The sequence below is a fragment of the Rhinolophus ferrumequinum genome, chromosome 21, assembly GCF_004115265.2.
Source record: "Rhinolophus ferrumequinum isolate MPI-CBG mRhiFer1 chromosome 21, mRhiFer1_v1.p, whole genome shotgun sequence".
NCBI classification, from domain to species: Eukaryota; Metazoa; Chordata; class Mammalia; order Chiroptera; family Rhinolophidae; genus Rhinolophus; species Rhinolophus ferrumequinum.
The window spans coordinates 13,920,548-13,946,970 of record NC_046304.1 but is presented as its reverse complement, the minus strand read 5'-3'; the positions used below and the strand labels follow the sequence as shown (position 1 = coordinate 13,946,970).

The window sequence follows — 26,423 nt, the reverse complement described above, 5'->3', positions numbered from 1 at the left end:
ACCACCTTTCACATTCTGTCTGGGAACAGCAGCTATAAGACAGAGGTGAAGGACAAAGGCCCTGAGGTCTGACTGCGTGCGATCAAACTCAGGCCCCGCGTCCTACGAGCTGAGTTTGGCCCAGGCAGGTTACCCGCTCTGTGTGCTGCAGCTCTTCCACTGCTGCCCTAGGTTGTCGTGAGGATGGAATGAGGTGGCATACTCCTAGAGTGACCCTAGCATGTCCCTTTTCCTCACCAAGTCTCAGTTTACCTATTAGAAGGAAGCAATAGACTCATTGCTTTAAATCAGTAAATGTTTTTCTAAATTATATATTCTTGGTGTAGTTGGGTGTGGTCAGGTGGGCACGCGTTAGTTCAGCCTCCTGGAAAGCAAAACAGAAAATGCATATATAAAGTCTGAAAACATGCTTATACCCTATAAATAGGAATCTAACCCAAGGGGAAAAAATCAAATTGTGGACAAAGATTTATATTGAAAAAATATTTACTTTTGTGTGTTTTTATGCTCTTGAAAAACTGAAAACATAAATGCCCAGCATTTGGGGAACAGGAAGTATTTACATTGTGTCCATTCAAAACACTCTATGTCATCGTTAAAAGGGATGATGAAGAACATTTCATTATGTTGAAAATGCTTATAATCTAATTTGAAGTGAATAAAGCAGATACAAAATTACATACCATATTGTATGATCTCAGCGTTAATAAAAATACACACAACCGTAGGAAAACAGTTGAGATGGAAATGTAACAGCAGTTATCTTTGGTGAATTTATAGGATTATATTTTCCTCTTTATTGTTTTCAGTATTTTCCAAATATTTTCGAATGGGCATGTACCACTTATATAACAATAATTTTTAAAAGAGCTGAGTGTTGAAAATGGTAAAGAAAATGAGAGGGTAGAACTTGACATCTGAGTTCCCACCTGGCTTTCAACGATCGCTGACTGTAAAGGGCTAGGACTGTTCACAGGGTCTGTGAGGCGACAGCAGAAACCCCAGTTCTCAAGACCCGCCTGCCTCAGTGACTAGCAGCAGCAGGTCGGGTGTCTGGACTCAGCAATTCACCACCCCTGGGGCTCCCAAGTGCATCCGCGCAGACTTCCCTGGAGGTCAGCTGCCTTTCTGACGTCTTTCTGAAATGTCCCAAGTGCTCCAGAACCTTCGATGCCTTCCAACCTTCAGCTGGAAGTGAAGCAGTGACCCTGTCCCTGCCACACCACGGAGTGTTGGTGTGCCCCTACCCACCTGGGTCGAGTGGGTTTTCCACCCAAGAAGAGAAGCTCCTTCTGCCACTTTAGGCAAGGGGCTGGTTGGAGCAGGAAGATAGGCTGAGCTGCTGTCATCAGTGTAGACCCCTCTGCTCTCTACTCATCTGGACTTTGGGGACCCCATTCACTGGCTCTGTCAGACCATACGTGCCCAATTGCTGGGACATGCAGGTCCCTCTGGCAAGTCCATTTGTCCTGAGGGTGGAGAGCCTGGAACACTTCGTTGGAGGAGGTAACTGAGGGAGAGCCCGGTCACTTCCCACCGTTTCTCAGGAGGTCAGCCCGGACGAGGCCACCTGGAGAGATGAAAGGGGCTCCTGATGAGCCGCTCCACGTGGAAGTAAGGGCCCTGTCTGCACTCAGCTCAGCGGGGGAGGGAGCCCTTACAGGCCAGAGTGTCTGGGTGTAGCCGGCAACTTGTCCAGGCCTGTCCAGGACCTCCACGAGCCAGCCACGTGCCTGCCCAGTTAGAAACCAGAGAAAGACAGGAATCAGAAGCTGAAAGACCAAGACAGCCAGACAGGCTTACAGAGAGAGCAAGGACGGCTAACAGCAAAAGGCAGGGAGACCCAGAAACAGACTGAGACGCAGTGTTGCCCTGCAGGGAGACAGACCATCACCAAGAGTGAACGCCAGGGAGGAGCCCAGCACCTAGAACACGCTGCTCCTGGCTGCCATCAGGGAAGCGCACATTACAGTAGCCTGACTGCCACTTTACACCTACTAAATTAGTGCACATTAACACAATAACATCTCCTGCTGCTGAGGTTGTGGTAAAACCAGCTTAAACACACTGCCAGTAGCCCTGGAAATTAGCACAGTGTTTGTTTTGAGGACGAAATTGGGCAATACAGCTCCAGGGCTACGAAAACGTTCATCTCTTTTGACATGGTAATTCCACTCCTGGGAAAAGAGAAATAATTCAACAGAAAAATGACAGGTTTATACACAAAAGATGATGAGTGCAGTGCTGTCCGTTAGCTACAGGATGGCACCAGGAATAGGGAATGTGAAGACTCAATAACAACATATCCTTATGATATGTGCAAATAAGCAGGAAAAAAAAACTGTCCGAAAATTAATAATTACGTAAAACAGCCGCCTGGCTGCCCGAGCAGCCCCACCCTCGTGGGTGAACAGTGATCCTTGCCTCCCGCTGACCAGACAGACACGTCTGTCTTCCCAAGGGTCCTGCCCGCCGCTCCCTGTCTGGAGCTCTCTAACCAAGAAGGCTAATCCGCAGACCTCAGACTGGTGGAGAGACAGTCTCAGCCACGCCTTCCCACCTGGCCAGCTCACTCTGGCAGCCCTAGGGGGTCTGGAGGATGCTGGCTGTGTCACTGCCATGTCACGCCTCAAGGAGCCCAACCAGAACAGATATGGTGGAATTGGGTTCTCATTTAAGAAAAAGAATAAAGTGATGTTTCTGGCTCTGAAGTGTCTTGTATTTGCAAGCACAGCAATCTGTTTAAGCCAACTCAGGTCTGGACTTCCATCTGGAGCATCTCGGGGTGAAGGCAATTTAGCACAGACTGATGAAAAGGGAAGGAGGAATCGTGGGGTCACCCCGCCCGGCTTGCCCTAGCACCCGGAGGCACTGATCTGATTCTAAACTCAAACCATCCAGTTCTGTCTTCCCCTCCCTCCTGGTGGCCATCCCAGAAACCAGCAATGAGTGAGAACCCAGTAAATCGTGGATGAATGAAAAGGAGGAGAAGGGAAAAAGACCCCGTAGTACAAGAATGAGCATGTGTCACCAAACAATTCTGTCTTTCTTCAAAGCCGGTCTGGCTTTCCAAATGTGCCCTCAATGATGCTCCATTTAAGCTACGTCCCTTGTGCCTGCCCTGCTTACTGCCAGGTGATGCCCTGTCGTACAGAGGTGGAGAACATTCACTGACCATGCCAGTGTCCAGACAAACCTCGGTCCATGAATAGTTACTGAACGCAAAGAGGCTTTATTCATAGTCCCCGCCCTTGATGCGCTTTCAATCTCATGGAAGAGACACGAGTAAACAAGAAAGAATAATTTAAGCAGCAATCATGTGGGTGCTTGTGAAAAGCAATTTCAGAGGTGGGGAATGAGAACATCCAGGAAGTGGGCTCAGGGTGGGGAGGAGGTGGAAATGGAGCACAGCCATGAGGACAGGCAGGGTTTGACCTGTCAGAAGGCACATCAGAGGGCCAGAGGCAAGTGCAAAAGTCCACTGTGGTCTCTCCCAGCTTCTCCCCTGTGACCTAGCCAATGCCCTTGGCTTAGTGCCAGTCTTGCCCAGCCTGATGCAGAAACTGCAGTGGTGGTCTCAGCCTGAATCCAAAGTGCTGAGGTCCTGAAACTCATCCTGACCATTTGTTCATGCATTCCTTCATTTGCTCGTACCACAAACATTTACTGCACGCCTGCTCTGTGCTAGGTACTGTGATAGGTTTTGGGGGATATAGTGACAAACAAGTCAAGGTCCTTGCCCTTCCAGTGGGGAAAACAGACAATAAACAAGCAACCAATAAAATAAATTCACACTAGAGAAATATACGGGTTGGGGGAGTAGAGTGACGAAGGTAGGGGAGAAGGAGGGGGTATTTAATCAGTAAAATCAATATCTGATTTAACATCTAAATGATGAGAAGAGGCAAACTGTTAAAAAATCTGGGGAAGAGCATTCTACGCAGCACACATGGAAAGTGCAAAGGCCCTGAGGCAGGAATAAACGTGGCATATTTAAGGATTAGCATGAAGGCCAGCAAGGTGGAAAAGGACTCAGGGATAAGGAAGGGGTGGTAAGAGATGAGAGCAGAGGCAGCAGGGAGCCAGGCTAGATCATGATGCTGGCTCCTGGGCTCCAGGGAATTACAGCATGCTTTGTGTGACAGCCAGGCTCCTGCCGTGAGTTAACGGTCTCGGTACTGGGTCTAGGCCCTGCACACTAATATGCTTGACTGGGTGCTGGGACATGCCACACCCTCACCCAAAGTGCCCTCTGGGTCAGACGAGGACAATGGACAAGCGACACCTGGTGTGCCATCCTTTCAGCTTCTTTGGTTTCCCCCACTCCCATTCCTGTGCTCTCCTCCTCCCGTTCTTGCAGGGAGTGGTGCTGGAGTTCCAGCATATCTTGCAAGTGTCACGGGAAGTGTGCTGGGCAGGAGTGAGCATGAGCAGGATGTGGCTGGAGCAGAGTGCCGAGAGGGGCCTTGTGGTAGATGATGCCAGAGAACTGCAAGCCAGGCTAAGTATAGTGGAGAGAGCTGCAGAAGCATGGGAAACGCTTGAGAAAGGGAGGAAAGAGTGACATGGTTGAGAAAGGTAATTTTGGTGACATTTTGAAGATGGATCAGAAGAGAGGAACGGAGACCAGGCAGAGAGATAGTAAGATTTTGAACTAGGGCAATGCCCATGGGTTGGTTGCAAGTGGCCAAGCAGATGGACCCACTGGACCGACTTTCATTGGGGTGGGCGTGGTAATTGTGAGAAAGAAGTCAAAGATAACCGTGATTTCTACCAGGCAAGTGGGCAGACAACATTTCACTGAGGAACAGCAGGTGGAGGTGTGAGTCATGGTGGGGAGGAGCGGACAGGAGGCAGATGAGCTAGTTTGAGACACTGAATAGAGGATGAATCTAGGCCATCAAGGAAAAGTGTCCAGGCCATGAACACGTGGTGTCTGCTGCTCAGGAGAGAGGTCTGGGTGGGACGGACAGCAGCATGCGGGCAGCAGCTGGCACTGTGAAATGCTGGGGTAGGGTGAGCGAAATGAGCAAAGAAGGCTGGGGCAAGAATTCTGGGGCCCACGGACATTTGCTGGGTTTGGGGTCGGCGGGGGTAGGACGTAGTGAAAGGAGACTGGGCCAGAGTGCAGGCTCATGGACCACCCATGGAGGAAAAATGTCGAGGAGAGGATGGTTCCCAGTGTCAAATGCTACAGAAGGGTCAGGGAGGATGGGACTGAGAAGCAGCAGGAAGAGACAGCGGGAAGGACAGATCTGCAAGGGGAGGGAAAGACTCTCAGGCTGGGGAACTTTAAGCAGTGTGTGCAGACAGCTCTTTGAGGAAGCCTGGGAGAGGATAAGATGAACCACAGCTTAGGGGTGCTGTGGCGTGAGGAAAAGGGAGTCCGGTTTGGGAATAGGGGAGACGAAACGTTTTTGTTGATTTAGGCAAGAGAACAAGGCTTCTTTCCTCTTCTTGCTCCGCTCAAACCTCAGGCTTCCTGGGACTGTCCAGGCCCTCCTCTCCAACAGGCATCTCTTCCCAAGTGGTTGTCCGGCCTCCATCTGTCCTTGCTCAGGGAGACGGTGCACCCCACTGGGTGGCAGGCAGGCAGCCTAGTTCATCATGGGACTAGCTCAACTATTAGAAAAGCTTTCCTTGGAGATACGGCACAGATATGGCAGTGTTGGGATTTCAATGGCGCTGGGCTTTCTGTTTGTAGATCTTATAAAACATTTCAAAAATTCTTCCTTCTCTTGAGCCCCCGTGCATCTCCTTGTAGACTTTTACCCTCTGATTCTAGATCTGCTCTTGAGGCTTCCTCTGACCGACAGCCCTTCAGATAGCAGACGGAAGCCGTGCCCACCTGATCTTCCTGACGTGGGCTTGAATGTCCCCTGCTCCTCTGATGGTCTCCAGGATTTCTCCTGAACACACTGCACCTTCACTATCCTTTGAAACAGATAAACTACTAGACTAATAGAGACCTATTCCTCTTGGACCCACAGAAGCTAGTGGGTAAGAGCACAAGTGGTTAAGAGCCAGCCTGGGTTTGCATCCTGGCCCAGCTTCCTCCTCGCTGGTACCCTGAGTAAGTCACGTAACTTCTCTCTGCCCCCGAGACCTCACCTACCTCATGCAGCTGTGAAGAATGCATGAGTTAGGAAGTATAGAGTGCTTCGAGGAGTGTCCAGGGGACAGTGAGTGCTCAAAGCATGTTCACTGCTCTCAGGTATCAAAGCCCCTTTTGGACTATGAAACACAAGAGTCCTCCCTACATCAATGTGGGCAGGTCACCTGAAGATGCTTTGATTTTCCAAGATGAACATGTGGGCCCAATCCTGAATCATAGGACCTTGGTCTGAGAAAAACAAGACACCTGAAGCATCCGCCCCCACCCCCTCCCCAGGGTGTTTTGGAAGTGCAGAGACAAGAATCCAATCTGGGGATGGAGAATGGAAAGTGGCTGCAGCAAAGCCATCTGGAGAGCGCCTCTCTCATAGAAGCTGTCACTCCTGCAGGCCAAGGAGCCGGGTTTTCTGTTAACTGTCAGTCACCTCAGGCCTGACTTCAGGCCTCTGCCTTGCTTGGCACTCCCCTAGGTTTCTGCTCATCCAAGGATCAGTCTTTGCTGCCGTGTAGGGATTGCCTGACCCCTGCTGTCCACTCCCTGTCATGGGCACAAACTTAAAGGTGGTCACTGACTGGCTGGGGGGTGGAGGGGTGGGGCTGGCTGTAGTAGGAAGAGACCTCAGATATACACTTTTTTCCATCTTTTTTGACAGTGACTCCCAACATTAATATATTGGGGTGGGGGGCGGGGGGTCGTGAGGCCCAGAGAACTGAATTGACTTATCTGAGGTCTAATTTCTCAGTCCCTGGGAAGAAATGTGTTGTCTTGTCACAGGAGGGGAAAAAGGAAACAAAGGCAGTCTATCTCTAGGCTGTCCCTGGCCCAATGATATGCTAAGTCTATTGGTCTTTACCACATTCGGAGAGAAGCCCCACCCCCAAAGGTCACCAGAGCCTGGGTACCAGTATGCAGTTATCTTGGCAGAGCCATTTGCAGACCTTCATGGGTTTTAGACATCCTCATCTTTGGAGAGCCTGACCCTATCATAGCATGAATATTACCACTTGTCCAATTGGCACTTACTAATTTCAATTTTGTTTTTCTCTTTTTGTAATTTGAAGCCTTCAACCATTTTTGCAGGCCTTTAAAAAGTTCCCAGTTCCTAGGTGTATAGCCTATTGTGTCTAATGGATGAAGTGGGCTTGGGTCTGATACAGGAATCAGATCAATGAAGACACACTAAAGAGCAATTTCACTACGTAAACCCTCTTTCCTTGCGGGAATGTGTTTAGGCCACTGCCAACTAAATGCATGTTTCTGGGGCTGAAATCTTTGCTATCCTGATAGAGCGGTGGGGGCAGTGCCACTCAGGGACTGTGTGATTGACAAGCTGTTCTCACTCTGGGCTTCAGTTTCTGCATTAAGTAAAACAAAGGGATTAGACTAGATTGATGATTTTCAAAGATTTTATTTTAACACTAGGGCACTTTTACAAATGAAATGTCACTATCAGGCAATATGAGCCCTCCGATGGACAATGCTCTGATCAGCCCTCTGAATCAAACAGATAAGAAGGTAAGTTTGTGAAGGCATCTAGGAGAATCCCCCCTAGGTGTCTGTAAAAATATAGAGGTTTCCTGCAGAGAAGGGCAGGCTTCATGACCCCTGAAATTCCCAAGGCCTTGATCAGACCTCAGCTCTAAAGAACAGCACAGCATTTTCCAAACCCTTTTGACAGTGGTGCACAGTAAAAAAAAATAAAATAAACAAAGCGTACGTCAAGCTGGAATACACATGTTCTGAAACACAGTGTTCATGAAACATACCTTTATACTGTAAAAGAAAATACTGTCCCATACTTGGGATGGATCAGGGACATTTGGAGAATATAATCTACAAATCTCTTCTTGAGAATCAACTATATTTCTGATAAAATGCTTAAGCAATTTTCTGATGAATTTTCATGGGAATAAGACCTCTGTGAACCCAGCTGTCTTATGTACTCAGCTAATGTCAACTTTGGGGGGCACCCAACAGCCTTCAGCTGTCTTTCAATAAATCTAATAATCCTTAACCTTGTATCCAGTCTAACAATGGTTATCTAACCATTGTCTTTTCCTATTCAATACCCGTACTAACAGATACTTGTTGAATTGTCCGGGTAGAAGTCTATGCCCTTGCTATGAGATTGTAATAAAAACAGTGTTGACAGTGGGTTATAACTAAATGGCCTGAAACTTTTCCCTTCCTTTCCTCCATTCATTCCTTAAGGGTGTGATGCACTGATATTTTCTGTTCTATTCTGTTTTTTAAAAATGCTGACTGTGACCCACTAAATTGATTTCATCAGTCTTTAATGGTTTTGACTGGAAGCTTCAAAACCTTCAGACTAGCACTCCTGGAACTATCTTTTGAAACTTAAAAAAATTAATGAAAACTTTAAAAAGGGAGCGAGGCACAAACTTTGAGACTATGTTTGCAATGCAAACGAGAATTTGTATTCAGAATATTGAAAGGACTCATAAACATCAAGAAGAAAAAGACAAGAAAAAAGAAAAATGAGCAAAGGATATGAACAGGCAATCTCAGAAAACGAAGGTAATAAGCATATAGTAGGACGCCCTGACGCACTGGTAGACAGGAAAAGGAAGAGAATGGAGTTATTAAAACTGAGAAACTTAGAGGAGGAACCCCAGAGACCTGAAACTCTTATCTCAGAGAAGGGGTGTCGTCAGCCAGCCGGCACTAGTGTTCTGAAGTGGGCTACAGGAGAGCTGGTTCTTCAAATATCAGAAAATTGCAGGTGGATTCAGCTGCCGCCAGGTGAAGTGCTGCTGGAGGGACAGCCGCTCCCGAGGCAGGAATCACAGAAAGCAGACAGGAAGGTGGCGCCCCTCCAGCCCAGATGGCGCCCTCTAGTGCCCCTTATTGCCAGAGTGCAACGTGGGCCTGGGGGTGAAACAGAAATGCGGTTTGTGCAGTCACAGCATCAGCCACAAAGTGGAATATAGAGGAAGGATTTGGAGTCAAGGGACAAACACAACTGCCACAGCCCATTATATTGGCTAACGAACTTCCACACAAGAAAAAAAAAGTTGTTTCTAACACAATGCAACTATGCTTCACTGAAAGAAAGATGTTATTACCATCTCCCCCCCAAAAGGGACACAAAGTCCCAACAATCATTGTAGCCCCTCTCTGGGAGACAGTTACACTATCCATCTCTGACTTATAATTCCACATTCAGTCACAGATACACCTGACTGTTCTGTGATCTAAAGATTAAATTGTAAAGTTAATGTCCAATGAAACATATTCATTAAAGAGGCAGCTTCCTGCCAGGGTGGAGTAACAGGGATTGAATTTACCATTCTGTTTGAGATAACTGAAAACAAACAAACAAACAAACAAACAAACAAACAAAAACTACTGGATAGTATTTATGACAGATTAAACATTGCAGATAAAAGATTAGTGAACTTAAAGACATAGCAATAGACATTATCCAGTGAAATACAGAGAAAAAAGAGACTAAAAAGAAAAAGAATAGAATCAATGGCCTACTGTACCTTTAATTGGAATCCATGAGGATAGTGTGGCAGAAAAAATATTTCAAGAAATAAGAGCCAAACAATTTCTAAACTTGATGAAAACTATAAAACCACAGATCCAAAAAAACACAATGAACCCCAAGTACAAGAAACATGAGGAAAACTACATAAAGGCACCTCATAATCCAATTGCTTAAAACTAATGATAATGAAGACACATTAAAAGTCATAGAGAAGTCTTTGTACAGAGGAACAAAGATTAGTAGGACAGAGCAAGGTTTCTAGTTGAAAATAATGCAAATCAGAATGCAGTGAAATAACACTGTTAAAGTACTGGAAGAAAAAGAAAATAAGAATTCTTTACCCAGGAAAAACATATATAAAAAAAGAGGGCAAAATCTACACTTTTTTGGACATACGAAAATGGAAAGAATTCATTTCCACTAGAAAAAAATGATTAAAGAAGTCCTTTAAGTAGAAGGAAAATGCTACTAGACGGAAGTCTGGATCTACATAAAGATAAGAAGAGCACCAAAATGCTAACTATGCGAGGAAATATAAAGAGTTTTTAAAAGTTATTATTTAAATTCCTTTAAAAGCTAATCAACTGTTTAAAGCAAATATGTTACCAGTGTACTGTGGGGTTTATAACATACATACAAGTAAAATGTATCACAATAATAGCAAAAAGCCCAGGAAAAATGGAAGTACACTGTTGTAAGGTTCTTACACTACACATCAAGTAAAGGTAGAATATGATAAGTTAAAAATGTATACTATAAATCCTAATGAGACTACTAATATAAAATGAAAGAGTAACAGCCAACAAAGGAGATGAAACGGAGTAATTAAAAATACTAATACAAAAGGAAAAAGGAAAAAAGGGGAACAATGACCAGAGAGAACAAACAGAAAACAAACAGCTAGATGGTAGATTTAAATCCAACCATATCAATAATTACAGAAAATATAAATTGTCAAAACATTCCCATATTAGCAGAAATTATTAAGTTGGATTAAAAAAACCCAACTATATGATACAATAGATCCATTTTAGATATAAAGATACAAATAGGTTGAAAGTAAAAGGGTAGAACAAGGTGTACCATCTTAACAATAATCAAAAGAAAGCTGGGGCAGCTATGTTAACATCAAATAAAATAGATTTCACAGCAAAGAGTATTATTAGGGCTAAAGAAAGTAATTTATTAATGATAAAGAGGCCAATTTATCAAGCAGACATGATGATGCTAAAGGTTTATGCATCTAATAACAGAGCTTCAAAATACAGAGGGTACCAAAGAAATGTATACACATTTTAAGAAAAACCGTATCAAAATCACGCTGATGGTAACCACTTTGAGCCCCTCTTGTAATTGCAGAAGTCAATTGTGACTAGTAGTCATCTTTTGTTATTGGTATATATTGAATATTATCATTTTAATATAGTTTTTTTGCTTTCTTAAAAGGTGTGTACATTTTTTTGGCATCCTCTGTAGTAATGAGATGTTTTTGGAGCCTCACAGGAATGAGTGCTCTATACAATTGCATATAAAAGTTATTTCTTTCTTCCTTTTCTATTAAGTATTATCTACCATGCTAACTGTAAATTGATGTTAAAGACACTATACATACCTTTCTTGGACTATTAAAAGAAACCATCCTGGGAGGCAGTAAATAGTGGTTGCAAGAACCTTTGCTCTTGGTAAGTTACTTTTGGCTTCTATGGACTTCAGTTTTTCCATCTGTACCATGAAGATCAACTGTTTTGAAAAAAAAAGTTTTAAGCTGTAAATTCTTTCTCTAGCCTAATAACATGTGGAACCCATATAAGCCTGCGGAACTCTGTAGAAGCTGGGTATCCAGGGCTTGGGTAGTCGTACTAGCCATACTGGGATGGGAGCAACAGCAAGGATGCAGAACCAGGAATCCTGGAAGAGCTACGTGAGGACTTGAGCCAAAACCTCACTGGTTGGGCTCTTAATTCTCCCCATGGCTTGTGTGATCTGGGGAAATGTTGTCATGCAGCTGCCTGCCCGTCTGTCCCCTCGTGCCTACACCTAAAAAGAAAGAAGAGTCTGGGAGACTGTTCCTTTCAGGGACTTTGCTTCACCTTTGTGCTTACACCTTATGTCTCCTTGCTTGGCCCCAAAGGATGGCTGGCTAGCCAATAACGGGTAAGATTCCTCAACAGAGGAATGACCTAAGACAGGCACAGTCACGTGGGGACCATCAGGAAAACGCACGGGGTTGATAGAGGTGGGCATAGACCCCCACTTTCCCCCATCTAAGGAGAGCTTCTGCCTCTGTGGCTGTATTCCTTCCCACAACCTGCTTGGGAAGTGATTCTAGATTTGATAGCATCAGTTCTCCTTCTCAGCAAGTTTCAGCATAAAGGTTTTGTCCCCTGAGGAGGTACAAACAACAACTACTAATACATCACAGGACTTTCGGCAGGCAAGGTGATTGGTGTGAACCAGTTTTCTGGTATGATGTATGAGACTCACAGACCGTGGAGAAAACAATGCTACTTCTTTGTATGTGCATCAATAAAAGCCCCAAGGTGGCCCGATTCGGGGCTCTCAGTCCTTTGAGGCTGTGAGACCCTTGGCCCCTGTTTCAAAACTTTGAGTTCTGTTTCTTTCTTAACCCTTCGCGGCCCCTTCTCGTTCTCTCACTGCCTGTGTTGCGCTGCATGCGACAGGGAAAGATTATCCTATTAACAGCGTTCTTTTCAAGTTATTTTCAATACAACTGGTAGCAAATACATGTGACAAACTTTGTAAGCTGCCCTCAGCTTACATATAAATGAGTGGATGGATTATGAAGAAAATGACAGGTGCTGACTTGTACTTATTTTTCAACCTAACCTATTGGGCAACAACGGAAGGCCAGCCACAGCTATGTCTGAGCTCAACAAATCCAAGGGTAAGCAGGTGGAGCCATTCCAGGCTTTCATGGCGGGAATGGAGGCACAGCATTGTTGTTTGCTCTTTACTGAGCACGTGTATGTGGCATCATGTACCATGTCACAGATACAGCAGCACCAAGCTCCTTTGGAGCTTCCAGAAGCAGACAGTGTGGGGAGAATGCTGACACACGGTATGAGCAGCAGACACTTATAACACACAGCAGGTACATTAAACATTATGACAGACATAAGCTTCTTTAACACGTGATCATTTTACAGCTGTAGGATCTGATGTGTAAAACAGTGTGTACAGCAAATATCTCGTCACCTGCTTTTCTTCGTGTCTCTTATCTTTTTTTTGACACTTGCTTGCTCTGGGTATTCCTTTTTGGATTTCAGTTTTGAAACAGGGATAAATGAAATTGGGAGGAAGAAACCTAGGTAAAACCCTTCGTATGAAACAAGGATAACAAAAAGAAGCTACCAGAATCTTATATCCTTCAAAATCATCTAGAAACCCAGTGTTTGGCTTTTTCACAGTAACCCGCCAACCAGTCTTACAGGTACGAAGAAGGGGGATAGAAGTAGTTAATGCAGAAAAGTCTAGAAGGATATATTCCAAGTTGCTGACATTATTTCCAGAGGATGGAAATGGAATGATGACAAATTACTAAATTTTTCTTTACACACCTTTGAATTATTTCATTTGTGACATTAAGCACGTATCACTTTTGTAATAAAGACAACAATGAACATTGTCAAAGAAAAGCAACAACTTTGTTCATTTAAAAAACACTGGTGAAGAGAGTGTTTGTCTATAATGCACATGGTCTATCATGTTGAAAAGAGTTAGTAAGCTCACCAAAGACCCAAATTCCGAAGTCTAATTATTAGTTTCTAGCGGAAGTTTTATGAGGTGGAAGCATGAAGGTAGCCTCTGCGGTTCTGTAACGTTCATTCCGCTGGCCTGAGCCCCTAGTGCACTCTCTCCTGTAATTAAATGAAGAAATGTGGGTATGGACTTAGCACAGCGCCTGGAAACAGCAAACACTCTACCTCACAATGAGGTCCCACAGAATCAAGGTCATTTACATGCTGCTAGATGGGACTGGTTTCCTCCTGGGGTAAACATCACACAGATTATTGAAAACAGAGACGTAAGGTCTCCTCAAAAAGCAATATATTCCTCTCCTCTGAGAGCTCCTGCCCTGACATTTGACAGAGGTTGCTACCTCTAAACCTCTCCCATAGCATAATCCTGCTATTACTAGTGGGGTGTTCCCCGCAATGGACCATGCTTCAGCTTTCTAAGCTGCTAGAAGCTTCAAGGTTTTCAGTCTTGGTACTACTGACATTTTGGACCCAGTGCTTCTTTGTTGTCAGGGGCTGGGTAGGGAATAACGTATGCATTGTAGGATGTTTAGCGGCGTCTCTGGCCTCTACCCACTAGATGCCAGTAGCATCCAACACCTACAGTTGTGACAAAAATATCTTCAGACATTGCCAAGTGTCCGCTGCAAGGCAAAACTGCCCCCAGTTGAGAACCACTGTAATAGATCAGTTCAGTCATTCTTCAGCCATCCCATAAGAACCTGGGGCTAGGATACACATTAATATCCATGCACCCCCGTCTCCCACAAAAAATACACCCCAAAACTTGAACTTTCGAACCTTTGTTTTGAGACCTTCTTCCCAGGAACAGTGTAATGTTTACTGTGAACGTCAAGTTCTCTGAAACATCTAACATTTTAGTGCAAACCTTCTCACGTATTGGTGGCTACCAGATGACTACAGGCAGAGAAACATTAGGTAGGTCAAGCCAGGCCCTGTGGGGATGAGACGGAGGGAAGAAGTGTTCAGCCAGCTGGTCTCCCCGAAGGACAAGATCTCAAATCCATTCATGCAGCACAGAATGAGCGAGACAGATTGGCAGATGGTAGTCCCTCAGTCCCATGGCTTTCAAGATCATCTATGTATTGACGGCCCCACATTTTCATTTCCAGTCCTCACCTCTCACACAGTGGTCAGCGTCTTGCATTGAACTACCACTCAGCGTCTCTATTTGGGTGTTGCACAGGCATCTCAAACTCAGCATGGCCAAAACAGAACTGATTTTCCTTCCGAAACCTGGTCTCCTCCTAGTATTTCTTATAAATGGCCACACCACCGCCATACACCACACTGCTCAAGCCAAAACTCAGAAGTCATCCTTGATTCTTCTATTCCTCTTTCCCTCACCTCCATATTCCTCGGTCACGTCAGCTCTGCCTCTAAACCCATCCCTAATCTGCCTTCTTTTCTCTAGCTCCACTTCCACAACTCCGATACGAGCCACCGCCACTTCTTACGAGACCATGGCGTTCGATTCCTAACTAGCTCTCGTTTCCTCCCTTGGCCCCTCCATCAGGGTTTCTCAATCTCAAACTATTGACATTTTGGGCTAAGTAATTGTTTGGTGTGTGTGTGGCGGGGAGAGGGGTGTGTGCTGTCTTGTGAACTATAAGCTGTTTAGCAGCATGCGTAGTCTCCAACTACCAGAGGCCAGTCACAAACCTTCCTCCCACCCCGGCCACCAAACTGTGACAAACAAAAATTGGCAGGGGGCAAAACCACCCATAGTGGAGAACCATGGTCCTACATCCTACACCCAGAAGCCAGGATATTTTGAAAATATAAATTGCATCATGTCACTCCCCAGCGGAAAACCTTCCAAGGTCTTTCCATTGACCTTAGAATACAACCCAAGCTCCTTACCGTGGCTTACAACATGTCGCTGAACTGGCCCCTGCCTACTTCTCTCACGTCCTCTCTTCCATACCATGCTGTCCCTCACTAAGCTCCAGCCACACTGATCTTCTTTCTTTCCTTGAACAGTCCAAGCTTGCTCCCATCCACTCTTTGCACTTGCTGTTCCCTCTGCCTAGAATGCGCTCTTCCTAGATCTTTGCATGGCCCACTCTTGACCCACACAAATTTCAGCTCAAATGATACTTCGTCAGCAAGGCTATCCCTGATCACCCTACCGAAAGAAACCCCTTACCTCCATTCTCTATCCCATTACGCATTTATTTCCTTTATAGGGTTAATCAGAAGAGAAAACTGTGATTTTGTCATTTGTTGTCCGCCTCTTCACCGGAGTGTAAGCTCCTCAAGAGCTGGGCTCTGTCTCCCTTGTTCACTGCCATCGCCCAAGTGCTAGAATACCTTCTGGGATAGAGTAGGTACTCGATAAATATTCCTCCATTCCAGCTCCTCAAATTTTAGGTCAAGTTTCCCCTATAAGATTATTCTTGATTGTTGATGTTGTTGACTTTCATTTTTAACTACACGTGACCTATTTTAAAAAGTGTGTGGCTGGGGGTACCATGTACAGAGCTTAGTATAAAGAAAATGCTCATTTCGAAACATAAACAAAAGCCAATTAATTAATTAATGAAAGTCTGTTCCTTGTACCTCAAGTTTTTAGCAGCCGTTATCCTCACTCCACTGGTTATCATTTCAGTTTGCTCCCTGTGCCTAGGTTTGAAGCAATGGTTGTTCAGGGACTATGAATCTCAAACTCACCTGGCTGAGGTTCAAACAGCCTCTCTGTCCACCAACTCAATTTATACAGTATCATGGGCCTGAAAACGTTTTGTGCTGGCTTCAAGTTAAAATAGCTGCCTGGATCAGAGGTAGGATGGTCCAAGGTGCAGCATGGTCAATAAATGTTGGCTGAGTCCGGATACCGTAGCTTGGCGGCTTCTTACATTGATTTATGGGGCTGTTTCCATGAAATCAAAGATGATTGGTTCACCTGGCAGCTGGGTGGCTGCAAACTGGAGGCAACTCCGTCCTGGCTGAGGGCCATGGCTTTTCATGACCCCTCGGAAGCATTTCATCTGGCCATTTTTACATTCTGCCTGGCTGCCGGCTTGTCCTGTCGGCTCGGGCTCTCCACGCGATGCACAGATGTCTCTACCCGCCGGGACGAGGCCTTGACGTGGCGGGAGGACGTTTCCGTGCGCTGCGAGGAGATTTCCACGTGCTGGGAGGACACCTCGAGGACGTGAGGGAACCGTTTCCCAGAGGCGGACAGGGAAGGCCCTTCACTGCGGCGCTGGGAGGTCTCCACCTGCCGGGAGGACGTGCACACCTGCCGGGAGAAAGTCTCCACGCGGTGGGACGAGGTCTCCACGCGGTGAGTCGACGTCTCCTTGTAGCGAGTGGTCTTCACCTGGGGCGAAGCAGGCTTTCCCCGAAAGGGTGAGGCCATTCTACCGGTGTAACGGGGCCAAACAGGCCTCGGGAGCCCCCACAGCCCATGTACCAGGCAGTCTAGCCTCTGGGTTACGTCACAGGGTAAGGGATGACGTCACAATGGCGTGTTATGTCACCGCGGACACAAGGGTGGACGAGAGTGCCCCGACACGACGACGTGAAGGCACAGGAGTTCCATGGAGGCTGGACTCTCCCTTCCAAATGCGGGGCCCTGCTCACAAGCGCTTCCTTGGCCACAGCATCTTGCCCTCGCCGGCCGGGAGCCGGCGAAGGCGGAGCCGGGACTGAACCCGGGCAGGCCAGAGATGGGCGGAGCCTCCTGCCGCCTCGCCAGGCTGTGCCCGCCCCGCATCCCACACTGCCCTGCGACAGGAAGGCGGAGCCGCGTTTTCCGGAACTTCCTCCGCCACTCCGACCGTTGCTGTGTCGGGCTGGTGGCGTTTTAGCGTCTTTGCTTGTGATGGCCGCAGCTGTCGCTATGGAGACAGGTCAGTAGCTCTCTGAGCCGGGAGTTTTCGCGAAGAGAACTATCTCGGGCCCAGACATCTCCTCCGGCTTCCCCGGACTCCTAACTCCTGGCGGGGTAAGAGTTCGGACCCGGAGGCGCGAGGGCTCTTCTAGCGTCTGGAAAGGCGAAGGTAGTTCGGCCTTTTCAGAGTCAGATTTGTTCGCAGACCTTTTTTTCCTCACTTGCTAATCAAAACACCGATCCCACGGGCTTTCTGGCCTGGGCAAGACTAACCGAGAGTTCAATCTTAAACCGTCTCTATTTGTTTCCTGCCTCTCGAATGAACTGCAGAAGTTTGAAATACGTCGACACGCTTGTATATTTTTCTGCCACTGACGCTTCTCACAAATGCACACACTCCGTGATCTTGCAACAACTCCATCTCTTTTTCAGCTTGGATTCTAAACGTTTTCCTGATTGATTTAGCATTCACTTAGCTTTTGCTTAATCACGGAACAGTTGTCGTAACGCATTATTAAAATAGAGGAAGGCACAGTTATTACCACTTACCGCAGTGATCATTGTTAAAATCCTTACATAGTGGCTCACAGGAGATAAATATCCTGCCTCCGGTGTTTCTTGTTTTCTTTGATGACATCTCTTTAACTGTAGAGAAACTTCTAACTTACTCCTTCTAATCAGGGCTTTGCGTTTCTTCGCCTTCTAAGAAAGGTTTATCTCCTTTCACACCCAGGTTAGGGAAAAACGATCACCTGTCCTTTATGTAGAAATGTATCTCAGCATTGGTCAGGTTTCTTTCCGGTTTTCTTTCTACAAATCAATATTATGTACAATGACCTCCATTTGGGATGATTTTTGCTATCTTCTCTCCTAGATGATGCTGGAAATCGACTTCGGTTTCAGTTGGAGTTGGAATTTGTGCAATGTTTAGCCAACCCAAATTACCTTAATTGTAAGTTGTTGAGCACCTCATTGAATTGAGTAGCTGTTAATGATTTCTGACAGAACAGTTGCAATTCATAATAGTGTCTACTTTTATACATTCTCAATTGAATGGAATTACTGCTACACTTATACTGGTGTATATACATACTACATATATGTGTGTGTATATATATATGTGTGTGTGTGTATATATTTGAGCAAAATTGGACTTGTTTTTTGAAATTAGTGTGTGTTGGTGGTGGGGATGTTAAATAAGTGAATTCTTTATGTTAGGAATCACAAATCAGTAGTCCAAGGATTGGTTTGCTCTACAGATGTATTCTTTTTTTTTTATGCCTTTCAGTTCTTGCCCAGAGAGGTTACTTCAAAGACAAAGCTTTTGTTAATTATCTTAAGTACTTGCTTTACTGGAAAGAACCAGAATATGCCAAGTATCTAAAGTAAGTTTAATTTTTATAGTCCTAAATATGTATATACCTTATTATACTCCAAAACACTGCTATTTAACAGACTTCTTAGTTTCACACTGGAAAGAATATATTTTGAATGTCTCCACTTCTTTTAGTTGGCACCGCCTTACTTGACACACTCATCTCTAACTTGAATTACTGCAGTAATCTACTCACTGGTTATCTCTGCTTCCACTCTTACCTTCCCCCCTCCACACCATCCTCAGCTAAACAAAGGAAAATAATTTCATACACAGAAGCCATATTGATCTCTTAAAAATGTAAATCACACATGTTATTTTCTTGCTTAGACTCTTTCAATGATTTCCCATTAGAATAAAATCCAGTCTCTTAAGCTAAGGTGCTATATGATATGGCTTTTTTATCTGACGTTATCTTGTACCATTCACCACATACTGGTTTTCTGACCTCAAGGAATCCAAATTCTATAAATGAGATAGCCATGGGCTGAAAATTAAAGAATGTAGAAAGAGGTAATTGTAAGGAAGGTTTTGTGCAGAAGGTAGCCTTACCTGTGTCTTAATAGCAACTATTCTTTTTTTAGGGCCTCCTAAGTGCCAAGTATTGTACTAATTTAAAACACACACACACACACGCACGCACAATTCAGGCTGTGCAACAGATACTGTCATTTTAAGGGGTACTAAATTGCAAGAAGCATGTTAATCACAAACCTGCTTTTAATGGTAAATAATCTTTGAATTATTTGAACCTCTGCTTTGTTTTAACTAGGTAGTCAGAAAGCAGTAGTGAAACTTTTTGTCTTTTTCTTTTTCTACACAAACACAAGTTTGAGAGGAAAATGTTTCATACTTGTACTTTGTCCTGGTCAATTTTCTGATGTGTCTAATAGCTGAGTCACAAAGCCCACATCCTCCTCCTGCCTGCAGGACCCTTTGTACCTTACTGGCTCCTTATAAACAACCACTTACTATCTAGAGAAAAGACTTTTTTATTAGATTGCAACATGTATGTATGTAGACTTAGAGACTCAGCGTTGGACACTGAGTCTTTAGTCTTAGACACCATCAAGTTCACACACAGCGCTGCTGAGATGATTGTCTACACTGTGGTTAGGTTTCCAGTGAGCACATATTGCTCTCTTCAGGGACAGCCAATTCCATTGTTAGTTAAATGCTACAAAGTTCTTCTTTAAATTGTGATATACCTCCATGTAGCTTCAACCCGTGTTCCCAGTTTTGTCCCTGAATCTAGAACCAGTCCATGCCCTATGGAGACAATGGCCCTTCAGGTATTTAAATTCAAGAGAGGCTGTAAATTAACTTCTGTGGCATATCATTCAGTCTGCACAGGTTTTTATTTTAATAATTGCCAGCATTTAAAGATTGTAGAGTTTCATGTAATAATCCAGATTTCTAGCTACTTTTTGCAATCTGGAAAAGCTGGTAACTCCAGGCCTTTCTTGCAAATCAAGACATGGCTAGAGCTGAGAGGAGCAACTGACTTTTTGACACTTTCCACCATTTGACCTGCTTCACTAACAGCCAGTATCTGCACTACAATGTCTCTTACATTTCTTTTTCTCAACTACCCTCAGTCCTTTCTCATCTGCCCTCCTTCGGATATTTTGCAATTGTGCTTTGTTATTCAGCCAAGAACTAAACACAGGCCTTCAGATGTAAGGGTACAGTGGACCAAATAGCATTTTTTTCCTTCATACAGACATTACACTTCTATTAGTTCAACTTAAGTTTCCATTACCTTTTTTGGGGGGTGGGTGGGAGGCAAAGATTCCCATTGTTGACTTGCTGGGAGCTTTATGTGAACTAAAATTTTTCAGTTATTTCCATTAATATTATTAATTGAGTTCGCCATTTATATTTGCTCACTTTTTAAAAATCTAAATGCAGAACTTTCTTTTTGTACCTCATATTGTTAATTCTATAATTGTAGCCTACCAAAATATTTTTAATTTCTTATGTGTCATTTAATGTATTCTGAGCATTGTCTTCTATAAGTTTGATAAATGATCACTGTATCTAAATTCCCGTTATTGACTAAATGCTACTTGAGACCATTCTCTTGGTTGTCACATTGTTTTACAAATGAAGAAACTAAACCTTAGAGAAGTTAAGTACCTTGTTCAAGGCCACCCAGCTGGTGAATGGAAGAGCTGGTATTCAGACCCTTTTTAATTACCAGTGCCCTCCTGAAAAGGAAATAGCCAGGGTACGTGTGAGTAGGGCATTCCAGGCTCAGCTACCAACAATTACAAGTAACCGTGAATCTTTGGAGTGGAGATAGCAAACCTGTAATGTGGTATTGGGCCCCGCTCTTCAATGAGGTCCTTAGTGCTGGTGTCACTTGGGAGCTTGTTAGAAATGCAGAGCTCAGGCCTGACCCCAGACCTAGTAAATCAGAATCTGCATTTTAAGAAGTGAGTCATATGCATATTAAAATTTGAGAAGCACTGCTGTAGTCATTGTTTTCTGAACTTTAGTTACTTGTACAATTTTGGCTCTGTGTACTTCCTGTGTGGTTTAATGTTGTTTAATTGACTCATTTAAATTTTGTCTTTTCTATATGAAATAATTTCACTTACAAAACAGCTTGGAAAAATAGTAGAGAGAATTCCCGTATATTCTTCACCCAGATATTCTAAATGTTCACATCTTATAAAACCATAATACAATCATCAGAATCAGAACATTAACATTACTGTCTAACTTTATTATCTAATCTCATTATCAGACCTCATTCAAATTTTGCCAGCTGTCTGACTAATGTTCTGTTTGGTACAGTATCAAGTTTAGGCTCATGTGCTGCATTTTGTTATGTCTTCTGAGTTCCTTAGTCTTTCTTTTTTTTCCCCATGACTGTGACACAGAAGTGATCTTGTACATCAGGAGTAACAGGAAGTCAGTTTACCCACCACTGGTAATGTTAATTTTGATCATTTGGTTGAGGTGGTGGCTGCATTTTCTCCGTATCAGGTTACTACTTTTTTCTTTTGTATTGAATAAGTATCTTATGAGGAAATACTTTGAAACTATGTAAATATCTTGTTTTTTTATAATTTTTACCCACTAATTTTAGCATCTATTGAAGATACTTGCCTTAAAGAATTTTAACTATGGTGATTTTCCAATTACATCATTCTTTCTATATTTATTAGTTGGAATTCAGTTGTAAGGAACATTCCCTCGTTCCTGATTTATTCATTTAAAAACTTGTTTCAGTATGGACTCTTGGATTCTTATTTTTATTTTGTGGATTATTATTGTGTATTTTCTTGCTCTAGTGATTCCAGATAATGGCCATTCGGGGCCCCTTCAGATTGGCTCCTGACTACTTTAAACATACCTTCATCGTAAGTTTTTGAGCACTTTTTTTGGACACTACATAATATTCCAGACTCATCTTGTACTTCCCCTGCCTTAGCCCTGGAATCAGCCACTTCTCCAAGGTATCCTGGAAAACATGATTTAAAATCCACGATCTGGGCACTAAGTGTGCTCATTGGTACCAGTCTCATTGCTTCTAGGCCCTTTCAGCACACAAAGTTAGGAATTCTGTGAGTGTGTGTGTGTGTGTGTGTGTGTGTATTTCTGTATCTATCTATATATTAAAAGTCGGAAGTTCATACTGATATTTTCAATTCCAGCTCAATAACTGGGTTCACTCTCGCCTTCCCCTTTATCTGTCTCTTTTTCTAATAGCCAGAGATTTGGCTGTCTTTATCCATAGTACATTTACTTACATATTTGTTCAATCTCAGAGAATACATAAAGTAATTTTAGAATTGGTATGTCCACATGGAAATAATAGAGTACAATATTTGTGCATAGTTCTTTCTGAAATTGACTTTTAGAATACAAATTGTCTTTTTATCCTTAATGATGGAAAACCAATAAGTTATCAATTAAACACATAATTACTAAAATTAAAATGTTCATGTTCCTCATCTTGGAAACCACCAGAATAGAATAGCATGATTTGCCCCCAAATATTGACTCCGCTTACCAGTTACTGTGTGGTCTTGGGCAAGGTACTTAATATTTCAGAACTTAACTTTTCTCACTTTTGACAATTTGCTTAATGCTGACTTTTGATCATTAGCTTCTTTGCCTAAGCAGGAAAAAACAAACTTTGTACTACCCAAGTGTACTAAGTTGATGTTATAGAAGTGGTAGGGTATAAGCTCATTTTTGAGTAACTGACACAGAGCTTGGCATTATTGACTTAACTTATGTTGATCATTAACTTATAAACTTAAACCCAGGTACCCTCAGTGTTTACACATGTTAGAACTGCTCCAATATGAACACTTCCGCAAGGAGCTGGTGAATGCTCAATGTGCGAAATTTATTGATGAGCAGCAAATTCTGCACTGGCAGCACTATTCCCGGAAGCGGATGCGCCTTCAGCAAGCCCTGGCAGAGCAGCAACAGCAAAATAACACATCAGGAAAATGAAAAGCTGGATCCAGACCAGACTCTTAAGACATGTATATATTGCTTTTGTACAGTGAAGACAAAAAGACTTCTACCTACCTTTATTGTGGCAGCAGCTAAAACCTTTAGTGTGCTATTTAATCCAACTAACTTTTTATTGTTAATAGATTACTGCTGTTGAACCAAAACCATTTCTGCTTTGATTTACCTGTGGATTTTTAAGTTATTGTTAGTATTTAACACATTCAATTGAATGGGAACAGCAATGTTAGGTGCTTTAGATCTGTTTAAAGAGGCAGTGGGGATGGGGCAAGGGACGGGTCACCAAATGGAGTCAATGACCTCTAAATGAGAGCACAAGACCTGCATCAAGTTTCTTAAATTCTGCAGGAGAGGAGAACATACCTATATCACTATTTGCATTGCAAGAGAGCTTTATGGAAGAATCATTGGTATGTCGCTGACCTACTGATGGCAGGACGATTGGTGGTTAACTACTAATTGGACTCTTGACCTTAGACGAGAACAACGATGAGGAGCCTCAAATACTTGTGCTTATTTGGGAAAGCTCACATTTTGTTTGGCAGGTTCCACAAGCCAGGCACTGCGTTAAGTGTTTAGTTGCATTCTCATTTTATTCTCAGAATAATCCTTGTTCTTATAGGAGGAAACTGAGGTTTAGAAAAGTGAAGTAACTTGCCTGTGGCTACACAGCTAGTAAATGGTAATCAGTGACTGACTCACGGGCTAGAGTCGTTCCCACCACTAGGTTATATAGTCTCTGGCCTCTGCCACCCACCTCATCCCAAATAGGGAAGCACATTCAGAGTTGTAAAACAAAACTGCCTGCATGAAGCAGAGGCTGGATTAGATGTGATGTGCTTTCCTTCAGTGGTTAGGTTAAATTCTAAATTCTAAAGCCGAAGATGTTTTAGAAATAACGGTTCTTTGTAAATTCATGGAATTTGAGGTAAAAGTTCCTAACTCCTTTAGAGATTGGGAAGCTGTCTAATTTCTATTACCTCCAGTGATACATTCCTTTGCGCTAATACTGCCACTCCTGAAGATTTATTTTACCTAGCTTAGAAGGTTCATGAGCATTTTAATATAGCACTCTATTGTTTAGACATACTAATTGTTTTACATCGTAATTATTTATTTATTGCTAACATGAATTCAAAGCAAATATGCAGTTTCTTTTAGACTAGAGCAAATCAGGAAATCAAGACAATTGCCATTTCAAATCTTAATCTTCAGAGAACAACATCTCCACAAGGTTGGCCTGAAGACACTCAGATTCTACCAGTTTTTGAGGCTGTAAGAGAAGAACAGTCAAACTGTAACCCACAACTACAAAAATGTTATTAGGAGAGGATAGAGTTGTTCTGCTTTGAATGACACAAACCTTGGAACAGAGAAATTACGCCATTCATGAATTATCAACCAGTTGCAACAAGTTTTAGGAAATAGTTAAGATTTTTGCTTTAAGATAAATCACTTGGCTCTAAATATAGAGACTAAAACAGGAAACAGCAAGCCTAATGCCAACACCCTTCCCCTCATCTCTTTAATTTAGAATCCCAGTGCCATGACTAAACTAGAAGAGGTGCCCTTTCTTTTCAACCAGAATTATGGATTAAATGGAAAACCACCACTGATGCCAGTGTTTTAAGAAATTATCTGTAAACCAACTTTCTTGAACAGTGCTTATACAATTTTAAATTAAGAATAGCTTTTAAAAAGCATGAAAAAGATGTAATATTTAGATATTTGCATTATTAATAGTTTATTGGGATTGGCCACGGGATGAACAGATGCACTCTGAACAGGAATGTGATGTGATGTTTGCGATGGAATATCAAGACCTTTTCAAATTTGAATCCAGAACAAGTTAAAAGTTTTGACAGGGTGAATTGTAGCCCCAACACATTAAAGAAAGATACTCACCGTTCCATATTTAAGTAGTGTAGGCACTGCAGTTACTTTTAAATTTTTTCTGAAGTCATTATTTGGATCTTTCCAGCTATTTTGAAAAGAAAAAGTGATCATGAAAAACATTTACTTGGTTTCTTACGTTTTGTTTAATATTTTACATATTCCTAAATTTAGTCTTTTAGCTATTGTTTTTGTTGTAAACATTTAAAAAAAACCCGAGGACTGACTTATCTATTCCCCCAAATAAAAACTTTCATTTAAAGTGTGATCAAAATATAAAATAAATGTAAAGACAATTAAGTTCTGAACTAACACCAGCCAAATTCATTGAATTAGCCTTCCCTAATGCAAATGGCTGAATATTGGAAATTTTTATTTGTATTTAATGTCTTATCATTGCTGGACTTATCTGACTACCTTAGAAGGTAGAACCTGAGTCCCAAGGTCCTTCCCGTCTAAGTTTGCAAGTCTAGTTCACGTCTGAGATACAGTACACACTGCTACTTACTAAGGTTTTTCTCCTACTTGGCAGTAGATGAACACACACCCTTCACGAACATGCTTCAGCCCCTCTCGGACGACTGGTTCAGCTTCCAAAAAGTAGATATAAAATAATCACACATCAACTGTACAATCAGGCACAGACACACAGGGCTCCTCTACCCTCCCCTCAGTGTTGCCAAGAACTCAGACTTTAACCTACAGTTAACAGAGGAGATTAACAGAAGTCAGGTATTCTCTGATTTGAGAGCCACTTTAAGGGGAAAGGACTCAGTCCCAGTCCTGATTTGTCGCGACGCCACAGCGCCCATAACAATGGAAGGCATAGATATTTGCTGACATCCAAAGGAGACCAAGTCACGTCTACTGTAAGACATTAATCATACTGGGGACGTGAAAAGTTTTAAAGGACTGGATTCTAAGATTATATGGGTCGAATGGTAGGAAGAGCACTTGGGGCGGGGAAGGACTTCACAGCAGGAGAGACGGGAACAAGGCAGGAGAAGGAGGCAGGATGACAGCTCTGATCGCCCTGCAGATCTCCGGGGGCAAGACTCCCTCTACCTCTTCCCAACCCCGCTCTCCGCCATCGCCTCGGCCTTCCCGTCATTTCCTCTGGGCGGCAGCCCCCGAATCCCGGCCTCACCCTGCACGCAGTCGGGGCACCAGCTTTTCCCTTCGGCGTCCTTAGAACCGGTAAAGTAGGCGAAAATGGTCTTGCCTTTGTGCAGCTCCACAGCCCGGCTGAAGTCCTCGAAACCGGACACACTCACCTCCTGGTAGCGGGCCATCGGGAGAGCGAGCGGCAGACAGCCCGCGGAGCCTTCGGGTCGCACCGCCGCGAGGCGGGGCCCCACGTGGGGCGGGGCGAAGCTGTTTCCGGGTGGCCTAAGAGGGCGGTGCCTAAAGGA

At 43.5% G+C, this 26,423-nt stretch overlaps 3 protein-coding genes across 5 annotated transcripts; 1 reads left to right on the top strand and 2 right to left on the bottom strand.

Moving 5' to 3' along the window:
• Nucleotides 1–504: 504 nt before the first annotated feature.
• On the bottom strand, nt 505–16,802 carry C21H17orf100 (chromosome 21 C17orf100 homolog). Of its 3 annotated transcripts, none has more exons than XM_033091623.1 (3): nt 16,082–16,802; nt 11,242–11,369; nt 505–1,733 (listed from the first exon to the last, which is right to left on the bottom strand). In XM_033091623.1, exon 1 carries the CDS (start codon nt 16,770–16,772, stop codon nt 16,395–16,397), a length of 378 nt encoding a protein of 125 aa, XP_032947514.1. In that variant the 5' UTR covers nt 16,773–16,802; the 3' UTR covers nt 505–1,733; nt 11,242–11,369; nt 16,082–16,394. The 3 variants fall into 3 exon arrangements, with proteins under 3 accessions (XP_032947514.1, XP_032947515.1, XP_032947513.1); XM_033091624.1 differs by lacking the exon at nt 505–1,733 and adding an exon at nt 7,298–9,004 and having other exon boundaries at nt 13,380–16,802; XM_033091622.1 differs by lacking the exon at nt 505–1,733 and adding an exon at nt 7,298–9,004.
• Nucleotides 16,803–16,838: 36 nt separating this feature from the next.
• On the top strand, nt 16,839–23,264 carry MED31 (mediator complex subunit 31). The gene is made up of 4 exons (XM_033091621.1): nt 16,839–17,265; nt 18,121–18,198; nt 18,535–18,631; nt 22,905–23,264. The coding sequence occupies exons 1-4, from the start codon at nt 16,866–16,868 to the stop codon at nt 23,095–23,097; spliced, it is 768 nt and encodes a 255-aa protein (XP_032947512.1). The 5' UTR covers nt 16,839–16,865; the 3' UTR covers nt 23,098–23,264.
• Nucleotides 23,265–23,631: 367 nt separating this feature from the next.
• On the bottom strand, nt 23,632–26,395 carry TXNDC17 (thioredoxin domain containing 17). The gene is made up of 4 exons (XM_033091625.1): nt 26,159–26,395; nt 25,520–25,601; nt 25,024–25,099; nt 23,632–24,391 (listed from the first exon to the last, which is right to left on the bottom strand). The coding sequence occupies exons 1-4, from the start codon at nt 26,301–26,303 to the stop codon at nt 24,323–24,325; spliced, it is 372 nt and encodes a 123-aa protein (XP_032947516.1). The 5' UTR covers nt 26,304–26,395; the 3' UTR covers nt 23,632–24,322.
• Between the last annotated feature and the right edge of the window lie 28 nt (nt 26,396–26,423).

Excerpts from the sequence above, each read along its gene's own strand:
- C21H17orf100 (XM_033091623.1), bottom strand. The coding sequence starts at position 16,772 with ATGGCCTCACCCTTTCGGGGAAAGCCTGCTTCGCCCCAGGTGAAGACC.
- MED31 (XM_033091621.1), top strand. The coding sequence starts at position 16,866 with ATGACGTCACAATGGCGTGTTATGTCACCGCGGACACAAGGGTGGACG. Across the intron at positions 18,199-18,534 it reads CAACCCAAATTACCTTAATT|TTCTTGCCCAGAGAGGTTAC; the intron begins GTAAGTTGTTGA and ends TATGCCTTTCAG. Across the intron at positions 18,632-22,904 it reads GAATATGCCAAGTATCTAAA|GTACCCTCAGTGTTTACACA; the intron begins GTAAGTTTAATT and ends ACTTAAACCCAG.
- TXNDC17 (XM_033091625.1), bottom strand. The coding sequence starts at position 26,303 with ATGGCCCGCTACCAGGAGGTGAGTGTGTCCGGTTTCGAGGACTTCAGC. Across the intron at positions 25,602-26,158 it reads GTGCCCCGACTGCGTGCAGG|CTGAACCAGTCGTCCGAGAG; the intron begins GTGAGGCCGGGA and ends ACTTTTTGGAAG. Across the intron at positions 24,392-25,023 it reads CACTACTTAAATATGGAACG|CCTCAAAAACTGGTAGAATC; the intron begins GTGAGTATCTTT and ends CTTCTCTTACAG.